At 37.3% G+C, this 10,751-nt stretch overlaps 1 protein-coding gene across 4 annotated transcripts in view; it reads left to right on the top strand.

Annotated features, from left to right (window-relative positions):
- Positions 1-10,106, top strand: part of LOC149096059 (somatostatin receptor type 5-like) — a 57,200-nt gene extending 47,094 nt beyond the window's left edge. For all 4 annotated transcript variants that reach the window (XM_089281311.1, XM_089281310.1, XM_089281308.1 and 1 more), the window contains one exon: positions 8,756-10,106. In XM_089281311.1, coding sequence (XP_089137437.1) covers positions 8,759-9,700 — 942 coding nt within the window. In that variant the 5' untranslated portion in view covers positions 8,756-8,758 and the 3' untranslated portion in view covers positions 9,701-10,106. The remainder of the gene's footprint in view (positions 1-8,755) is intronic.
- Positions 10,107-10,751: the final 645 nt, after the last annotated feature.

Raw genomic sequence — 10,751 nt, 5'->3', positions numbered from 1 at the left:
TGACAGGGGGAGGGAGGTACTCGGGCTTGCGCGGTTTTGGTCTTAAGAGAGGCATCTGCCGTAACTGTCCCAACACTTTTCACCAGGACTGTAGTCTTAAATGAACAGCGAACATCCATCTTGTTTTGTTCGCGGGAGTCGGTCACGGAAGAGCCAATTTCAATGAAATGTATAGATAATTTGATCAAGCAATTAGCCAAAAATAGGTTGGCCGCCAAAACAGTTTAGGGTTTATCCTAACTCTAACCTTAAGTTTTAAGACTGAAGAAAAAAAGAAGAAAAGCATTGAGCATTTCAGTTGTTTGAAACACAAACATTCGCGCACAATGAACTTTATGTATAGTACGTGCGTAACCTGGAAAGCAATCCGTTCAGCACAGTAATTGTTCAAATTAACAGCTTACCGAGACACTCGCACTGTTGACGCCTCTTATTTATGATTTAAACTTTTTAGGATTTGTTTACTTTACTTTTTCCGACTTTTTAGCGGGAGAAAAGGCGCTAAATGTGCTGGTACAAATAACAAGGTTTAACCGAAAATCGATCCGTCGAAATCAACGAATACAAATTTAATCACTGTAGCGTTCCTTCAGATCACGTAAGGCTACAAACCAACAATATCAACTTGTCATTACGCTTAACAAATGAACTTAGAACGATTTTCTTTCAAGAACTCATTCTTGTAATTAAAATGATCAAAGAAAGAACGACAGCTTAAAACGACATAGCAGTAACACACGAACTCCAAGTAAATTGCTTTTAATTGGCGTTTTTAATTAACGAACTTTCCAAAGCGATGACTTTCAAAATATTAAAGTTAAAAGTGGTCCACTATGTTTTTCTTTTTTCACCCAAATGTTCTAAGATAGCCATCTGCGGCTTGTTGGAAACGAATTATGTATTCAGGGTGACCGCCCGCGTCACGCAACTGTCTACATTCTCACGGCGGTTCAGGGAAAAATTTATGAGAAACACAGGTCAAGGCGGGCGACTTAAAACCATTTGCCCAGAGAAGTTTTTTGATTTTCAAACAGGTGGGTGCATAGTTAACCCGTAGAAAGTGTTTTTATGGTATTTAAAGTTATAGCCCATAGAAAAATATGGCGATATTTTAGTGCTATACTTCGTTTGCAACACATCGTAATATTTTGCGTTTTTGTTCGATCTCGTTTCGGGCTCAAACGAAACCTCGATTTATTTTATTTTTCGCTCAGTCATACCATGAAGACCTGAGCTGAATGTAAACACTATTGAAAGACTCTCAAGTAGCTGCTGTGCGACGCGCAAAGCAATCAAATTTTCAGAAAATTTAGCATAACAGGAAGTAGATTTTGAGCTCAATCGGGGCGAAATCGTTTTTCGCAAATTTCTCCCCAAAAAAGCTGCATTAGCAGAAACTAACTATGGTCCGTTTGTTTACTAGCTAGGGCCAATCTATGGGCAAAAATTGAGCAAAATCGATTTTTCGACTTGTGCCGTTGTTTGGTCCATAGTTATGGGCACTGGCTCTTAAACCGTTGACTTCCAAAGAATAACCTTGTAATTTGCATAAATTTGAACTCGCTTATATGCCGTAACATTTTATTTTACTGACGGAGAAAATTTTAATTCCCAGCGCTATACCTTTTCGGGTGAAAAAAACAATAACAAAGGTTTCCTAAAATGTAGATATTTTGACCAAATGATATATACCAGAGGCCATTTATACTAGTCAAAGTTGGCCTTTATTTGTTCCTTGGCAAGAGACACAAATGGCGGCTGTACAAATACCCTTCGTTGCAAAGCTACAAACAAAGCTTCAAGAAACTTATTACACGGTTTTAAAGTATAAGAATGAAATAATATTTGTGCCAAGTTTTGTTTTCATAGGATTGTTTTTACGCCCCCGCTGTTTTCGTAAAGAAGCGTGAAATTCTGAACATTTTAAGTCGCGAAAACCGCCACTATATGCAAATTTCGAACTTTCTTAAATTTTGGCCGTAAAATAAATCGTTGGAACTTTAAACTATTTTTCCATGAATAACTTCACCCAAAGGTATGTTTTGGCGAAATAAAAGAAAAATCTATTTTTCGTGAGTGTCTTCCGATTCTCGACACTCTCAAAAAATCGCTCTTAATATCCTACATGCACCAAAGCTGGACCTGGGGTTATAAGGCAATCATTTAAACAACAGATTGAAATAATTTGTAAATTAGAGAACACTATTTGTACAACACTAGGGAACAAATTAACCTTATTGGACGTTGCGAATGGCAAGGCAATCGGTAGAATGTCACAAATTTCTCAACTCTTTCTTACTGCAAAAATACTAATCCTGCAACTTTGCTTAAGACCCAGTTCTTCATTTCGTGTTGGCAAAATATTAATTTATGCCATGCCCAATGCAGGTAATCACAAAATTGATTTAAGAGCAACATAAACCAAGCACAATAAATATCATTTTTAAGCCCAAAAAGCAATTGTTTAACTAAACCATGATATTATGAGTAAATTATCTCTAAGAAAAAATGATTAATTTATCAGACACTTTAAATAATTAGTTAATACATGTATCATAGGTGTTTCTTAATAATTTAATACAGTGTTTCTGTCACAATGTTGTAGCTATGATATTACTACACAAAGTATGGGTTGCAGAGCTCAACTTGCAAGTCAGTTTGTTCAGTGAACTTAGTGCAGAAATTATTATGGCATCAAGTTGTCTGTAAATATAGAGAAACCAAACAAAGCATTACAATCTTGAGTAATAAATTTTCAAACTCTTTTACATGTATGTACAATGCATGTTCAATTAATATTGGGGATCTCTCAGAAGCTGCATCTGTGATGATTTAATTTGCTCCCAGTGCATTTTTTCATGGAACTTTTCACACATTAATACCTCGGTCATAATAGTGGTCTTTGTGTTCTACATGAACAATTAGTACACAAGAACAATACACTCAGTTAGATATTTTTTACAATAAAAATCAATCCCTATATGCAATCATAAGGACCTTGAATTTATATTTCTTTAGAAATATCTCAAATGGCCATGGTTGCTTTGAAAATCTTTGATGTTTTAATCCAGGCTGCCTATGTGTACACTGTTCGTATATTGACTGACAGGAACAGGGGTGTAATCATACTGTATATAGCTGCTACTTGAACACCACTGAACATGCAAAGACATATTAATTATAATTTTTAACCAACAGACGACATTCCTTTCATTGATATACAGTGTATTTTATTGTTATTCGTTTACCAAGTGTCTACAGTAGTGAATCAAATGCTAGGGGGATGGTACCAAAACTTTCACAGTGGTAGGCTCTGCCCTGAGATGCAAAGCAAACATATATAACTGTTATGAACCTGGCGACTTGCTTTCGAGAGCACATGAAATTTGCTTTAAACAAGAAACGGGAATATTACTGTAAAACTATGTGCACAGTCCCAATCAAAGAGCCATCCAGGCTGAAAATCAGACTTTGTCAGGATAAATACTGATGTTCTTGTTGACTTAATCTGAATGTGCAATTCCAGAAGATATTCACACCCATCCATGGCCAGTCATTAGAAATTCCAAAGTAACACGAGGAGGGAGCCCTTAGAGAAAAAAAAAAAACCTCCATATGTGGGGTATGAATCTTTTCTTGAAGAAAACAATGTCTGAGAAATCACTAATTACAAAATAATGTTTAAGAAATATCTTACCTGATAATTCCAACTTTCAGAAAATTTTGTAATCTAGACTGTCTGGCCAGTTCATATATTTGACAAGTTGACACTGGGCATGTTTGTAAATTTGTGTGTTTCAACATCACATTACTATGTAGTTGCATTGGTCAACTAAAAGCAGCATAATTTGGTTAATTAATATACACTGTACATTATTAGGTTGAAATATTGGTGTAGATCGTTGCACACCAACAGATACAGAAACTATTGGCAGCTGAATCATAACAAGTGAAAAACCATGCATGAGACATTTACATGTACATGTAACAACTCTCCACCTCAGAACCATCACAGATATGATATGATATTTTTAAACTCTCTGAAATTTCAAATTATTCAAGATTATTAACATGCACGTACTTCATTAAGGGCAACCCTAAAACACTGAAACCAAAAACCGTAATCTGGAACCAGAACCCAGAATCCGGAATCCAGATATTATGAATGATGGTAGGAATAATTCACTTCAGCAATGTCTAATAAATAAATATGGGGAAAATTTATTTTGCTGTTATTTATGTTCTTGGCTTTACTTTAGCCACAAGCTGTAATTGCTAAAAAATTATTGACTAGTTCTGAACAACCCTTAGCTATACATCTGGCCCGATTGTTCAAAAGCTGGATAAAGCTATCCATTGGGTAAGTCACTATCCAGTCAGGGTTGGTGATTTTTCGGGTGGATGGAGTTGCTCATAGTCTGTGAGCAGGCTCTGGTATCTGTTTCTGGTGTCTGAGCATTGGCATGTGAGCGAGTGCCTTCATGTGGCTTTGCCACTCATGCCCACGGCCCAAAAGAGAGAGCCTGCTCAAAGGCTAAGTTACTCATCTTTTGTTCAACCTGGCCCTGGTGAGAGCACGGTTCTTGTCTAGATCAAATGCTCTGAGAAGACTGGTGAGTAGCACAAATAACAACACGCCATTGCATTGAGTTTCTGGCAGTCTTTTAGCATCTTTTAACAACATGTGGTCCAATCTGTTAGCAAGCGAGAAGCAGACGGAAGTAAGTGTGAAACATTTATATAAATTGTTTTAATATGATGGTCGCCAAGAATATAAACTGCTGATTTGTCACAGTATCAGTGTGGAAATAGTGTTGATCTGGAATTAGTCTCATATCTGGTGGAAAAATCAAATTTTATATTTAGATGAGCCAGGTTAGCCTTTGGACTTCGAAAGTGGGGGCGTGACCGTCAATGTACAGGGGGCTGCCACTGACGGACATCTTGTTCTCTATGACATTTTCTATCTTGTTCAGTATCTGCTAGACGTAAAGGGTAAATTTATACCTCCGGTAAATTGCAGATCACTTATTAAACAAAATGGCAACAAGAAGATCTTTTAGATCTTATAACCGTGTTTTTAAAATTTAACTGTATTGTTAATACTACAGCCACAACGCAGTGCACATTCCAAAGCAGCCCTTCATGATTCATTGATTACTGTAAACACACCACTTGATCAACACAAACTGTGTTGTAACTTATTGCACCATCACTCTTAGCCTTTGTGAAATCTATGATGACGCAATGGTCTTAATCTGGAAGTTCGCTCGGGATATGCCCATGAATTATACAAAAGGAAACGAGTGTCACGCTATTAATAAACAGCTTTCTTCCTGAAAAGTCAAAATTTAATTTGTTTGTGCTTTGAAGTAGTCACGCAAGTCACACAATCAGAGGGTTTACGCTATCCAGGGCTGTTTTTTCTCCTAGCACTAACTTAAACGTTGCAAGTTCTGGCAAGCTCTTGTTTACCTCGGCAAATATTTAATTTTTCTTCAAATCTCTTAACTTGCTCCGATGAAACAGCCAAAGAATTCGCTTCATTTGCAGAAACCCACAAGAATACTCGCAAAATTGCAAATAAATTAGTGACCATCGCCTCTGGCAAAATAAACTTGCAAAGTAAACACGATCTTATTTGTCAACTAGCGAAAATGAAAGCTGCAACGTCAGCGCATTCCATGGCTGACGTATTATCCTTTTTTAGTGTTTTAAGCGTATTTATTATTTCCCTTCGAATCCAACGCCTCGATAAAACCAAAAGAAACCATATTTTACACACAAATATAGAAAAAAATATCCGTAACATTGTCCTTGTATTAATGTTTCAACAGCTTTTGGCAAAAAAACATCACAGGTTGCATGAATCAAAATCTGGCCGAGAGGAAGTTTGGGTTGGTCACTGACAAAAAAAAAAAAAACACGGGTAGAACATGATCCGCACTCGGCCCATGGCTGCGTAGTTAATTACCAGCAAACTTATTTTAAACGTTCTCAGGGTGCTTGGAATAAAATAACGACGCACTTTACTAAGATTCTCATAATCATAGCCCTCACTAGAAATAACGGTTGCACGAATTTCGACAGATGGGGAATTTTTGTTTCAAAAAAGGTTAAGTTTGAGGTCCTTTTACTTGGCCGCTTATTTTTTAGAGGCAAAAACCTGAGCAAAACAATTTTCGAGTATTTGAAGAACTTTTTTTCTTTGATTTGTAGATTCCGGTTTCCGGTTTCTGGATTCCAGTTTTTGGTTCTAGATTCCGGATTCCAGTTTCCGTGCTTTAGGGTTGCCCCATCTTTAACAGTGTGTTTGCTTTACATTCAGTTTACACATGGCTGTTATTCAGCATAGGCAGACTTATAAGTTTGCCTTCAAAAATAAATTCCAAACAACTATTGCATCTTTCATTACCTATTCTTGTGATGAAATGACTCAAAATCCAAGAACAAGAGTCAAAAGCATAAAACAAACTTACCCGGTAATGCTTACAGTTCCTCTTACTGTCTGCATATGCCGTCCGTAAACTGGTACTGCCTGGACAATGTACTCATTATTTTTCTGATCACACCTTTTAAAACGTCACTGTTATATATTTTTTCCTGAAAAAGCAATACATGAAATGTTATGCCTTCGGCACTCACCAAATACCTTTACATGATGTACAATGTATACCATATCAACATTCATGATTCTTTTTACTTTCGCTGTAACTTTTTTGTGTCATTTTCCCTCACTTGAAGACAGGACTTTCACATTACATGTAGATGATAATTTGCCTCTGGAATCTCTATAAATTCACAGGGAGTGATAACAATTAAATCGTGACTAATTTTAGCAAAGGAGGCGTTCAAATGTCAGCTTTTAATGTTAAGTCTATAACTTTACAATACTCTTCATATATATAAAACCTCTCGATTATTGCACCTGTAGACAGAAGGTGTGCTGGGGGAAGAGATGTTCCAATTTTTCTGAACTTTTCCCCCTTACCTGTAGTAGGATGACTATTATGAACTACGATTCGCAACCAACACCAACATCAGGGTATGTACATGTACATGCATACACATGTATATTTTGTTCTCTTCTGTAATCATAAAAAAAAAAAAAAAAAAAAAATTAACATCTTCCATAAAGCTCATACTCAATAACACTGCTATATGTAGTGCTGTTACTGGAAATTAATTTAAGTGAAACTGTTGAAACAGCTCTGTCAAAATTGTTTCTAGCAGTTAAGGCAGGGTAACAGAATATACACGTAGTACACAGCAAAGGCCAGAGATGCACGCATATTGGTTATTAGTTAGGATTTGGTGAGCTTCTGCGCTAGGTATGGTGGAAAATAATGGGCTATCAAAAATGAAGGTTCCCGAGACATTTTGACAGCACTGAGAGGAATTAATATAAAAAATTTACAAAAGCAGGAGAAGTTCTTGCCCTGTCCAGTTCTCTGTCATAAAAATATCATTTACATACATTTATTACATATGATTTGTATTTAAAACCGATATAATGCACATTCTGATTGGCTAATTCTAGTCCATTATTTCCATTTACATGGTATACATCGGTAAAATCACAAAAGATCACGTGCGACTAAAATAAAAAATACAAAATAAAAAGAAATGCCTAATTCATAATAATTGAAAAATACTTAATACTAGAACGAATCTAATTCGTTGCTTGAAAATTATTCTCCCGTAATGCCCATGGATCAATTAAGAGCATGCTAAAAGGTCCTAACACAAAGTGAAAGGAAATTAAGAAAACTATTGCTTTTTTCCTGAAAATTGTAGCAACTGAAAACAATGACTGAACACTCTGGGAGTGCATTCTATCACCCTGACGAGATAAAATTTAAGGAGAATAGAGAATTCACAAAGTTATATCATATCGATATATTAAAATTAAGCCTAAAACAATAGACCTCATTACGAGGCTCTGGGGAATAACTACAGAGCTTGTGGAGTTTATTCCCCAGAGCCTCGTCCTGAGGTCTATTGTGTTAGGCTGAATTTTAATATATCGAAATTGGTCTATTGACCATAACATGGATATCCAATATCAAAGAAGGAGGCGTTAAATCAAGGCTGTATATTTCTGTCAACCTTTTAGCTTAGCTGGAGAATGGCCGCCATGTTGTGCAACTCCGTCGCCGTCGTGCGTACGCGCCCACGAGCAATACCGTTAGCCATGATAACTATGAGAAAATCCATTTCTTTCCTATATGGGTATGGGGCTCCGCTTGGCGGTCCTTCGGGCCGCCGGAGCTCCGCTATAAAATTGGGCGTATTTTGGAACTGAATTATTATTATTTATAACTTTTGAATTGTTGACTGTGCGAGGCAGTCACGGATTACCGGATTAATATTTATTATAGCTGTACTTATTGATCAAAATAGGTTTGCGAAGCTTTTAAATTCCATAATAAAATGAATTCAAAACAAATAAAGCTATAGGGGGGAGAAGACTTATATCCGAGGGGGCTTATAGCCGATGACTTTTTTGGTTTACATGTAGATGGGCCTATAACCGGGAGGAGGTTTTATAATCGGGAGGGGAACGGGCTTATAAGCGGCAGTTTACAGTATGGAGCTAGAAACACATTAGTGCCATCTAGGCGTTCAGTTTGTTGGAGTGCAGCGCGAAAAATGGCATGGCGCAGGAAAAAGTGGGGGAGAAGTCAAAATATAACGTACTTGTGTATTGTTTTACATATCATTAAAGCAAATGGCTAACCTGATTTATTTATAGAACATGACAGGCACCACTGAAGTGAGCTTCTCCATAGTTTACGCCATAACAATGATCGTAGCTTTGGCTGGCAACACGCTGCTGATCTACATCGTGTGGAAAAAACCTGACACAAGAAATCTGACAAGTTTCCTGTTTGTTAACATGGCGGTGGCCGATTTGTTGATTGCAGTGTTTCAGATGCCTATCAGCATAACTATGTTTTATTTCTTCCACATTCCCTGCGAGCTTTACTACCCTGTATTCGTGTCTACTAACGCCTCCATTTTCTGTCTCGCTGTGATGGCATTTGATCGATACTTTGCTGTTGTGTATCCTTTCCGAAGTAGTATTTGGTTCAGGAAGCCCAAGATCATTACACCACTTATTTGGGTCTCATCCATAGCCTTGATGTCAGTCGCACTAGTGGTCTTCAAATTTATAGATGGTGCCTGCCGCTTTGATGCCACTGTCATATTGCCTCTGGCCTTCTGGAGTTACATCCTTGTTCTTACCTACCTCCTGCCTCTCGCCATCATCTCCATCCTCTACATCATAGCTGCTGTTAAACTGTGGCTCCACGAAATGCCTGCGGATGATGAAGTACATGTAAACCAACGACAACAGCAAATCCCCAAGAAAAAAGTCATCCGAATGCTCATCATTGTTGTAGTGGTGTTTGCAGTCTGCTGGCTTCCAGTGCATGTGTATCAGATGGACAAATCTGTAAAAAAGGCAGCATTATGGCCGCCTTCTCTCATTTACTTCTGCTACTGGCTCAGTCAGGCTAACAGCGCCATAAATCCGTGGCTGTACATTGGTCTAAATGGAAAGATGAAAACAGCCTTCGCCAAAATGATCGGAAGTCGCCGTACAGCCAGTCCTAAACTGGAAAATCCTATGGTCACTGCCTCGAGAGGCAAAACGAACTTTTCAAAGAGCCCCTTCCAAGATACCAAACTGTAAATATCACTTTCGTCAATGTAACAAACAAGAAATAGTGTTTGAGACGTTGCTTGACTAGTACGTCTAGTTATTAGCGAGACATAAATAAATAAATAAATAAATAAATATACATTTATATAGCGCCATTTCTCACTAATTGTCAATGGCGCTTTACAATACTGTAAAATTAAAATCCTAAGTTTAAAATCCTAAAATTAAAATCCTAATCCTTTAAAAACCTAATATCCTAAATCATGAAACTTAACATCCTAAGAATTAAATACGCTATACAATACAATTAGACTACAAATAAAAAGTAAAAAACTACAAATCAAATGCACGCTTAAAAAGGTAAGTCTTAAGATTGGCATCTCTTGGAATTGAGTGGTAACCGTCAGATATTGCTTGACAGTTGGCAAGCTTAAGCAAAGTTGCAGAACTGAGACATAACTCAATTAAATTGAAAGTAGTATACAAAGATTTAAGCCTGAGTGTAGCTAATCAAACGTATCAGCTATGACGGTCTGGGGTATTAAAACAAACTAAACGCTTGCTGCGTGTATCCAGGCAGTCGTTATACTGAGAAGCACTAGCTATATTGCAATTGAGCTAAATTTTCTGCATCTGAAGTCGTACAAAATTCAATCGAATCGATGTGCTCCAGCCATTCTGCCTTTGATTGCATTTTATGAAATCGATCAATAGCTTATTACTGGTTTGCAGGTCTTTAGGGAGTGAAATGAGTCAAGGTCTTTATATCAGCCTATGAACGTTTCAGTCTGTTTCCCTTAGCCTTTGTCGTTGTTGCTGTTGTTGTTGTTTTTGCGTTTCCCAAGCAAGCGAGACAGTGTTATGGCAGTGCGTGACATTGAGCTACGAATGCATTTGTCGAAAAATATATACTTATCTCGTGATTTTTACCCCGTTCAGAAGTTAAACTATTAGGAAAAGTGCTTATGTAAATGCTTGTTTGCTCAATACAGATAATCAGTCGCCTAGATAGCCAAAGTAAGTTCCAGATGTTTACACTATTTTCCGGCCGCAATGTTGGTTTACCGCAGAGGTACACCAA

The sequence above is a fragment of the Orbicella faveolata genome, unplaced genomic scaffold (genome assembly GCF_042242905.1).
Source record: "Orbicella faveolata isolate gen_17 unplaced genomic scaffold, um_ofav_v1 contig_48, whole genome shotgun sequence".
In the NCBI taxonomy this organism is placed as follows: Eukaryota; Metazoa; Cnidaria; class Anthozoa; order Scleractinia; family Merulinidae; genus Orbicella; species Orbicella faveolata.
Note: the sequence above shows the minus strand (reverse complement) of the source record. Positions and strands in the feature narration are given on the sequence as shown.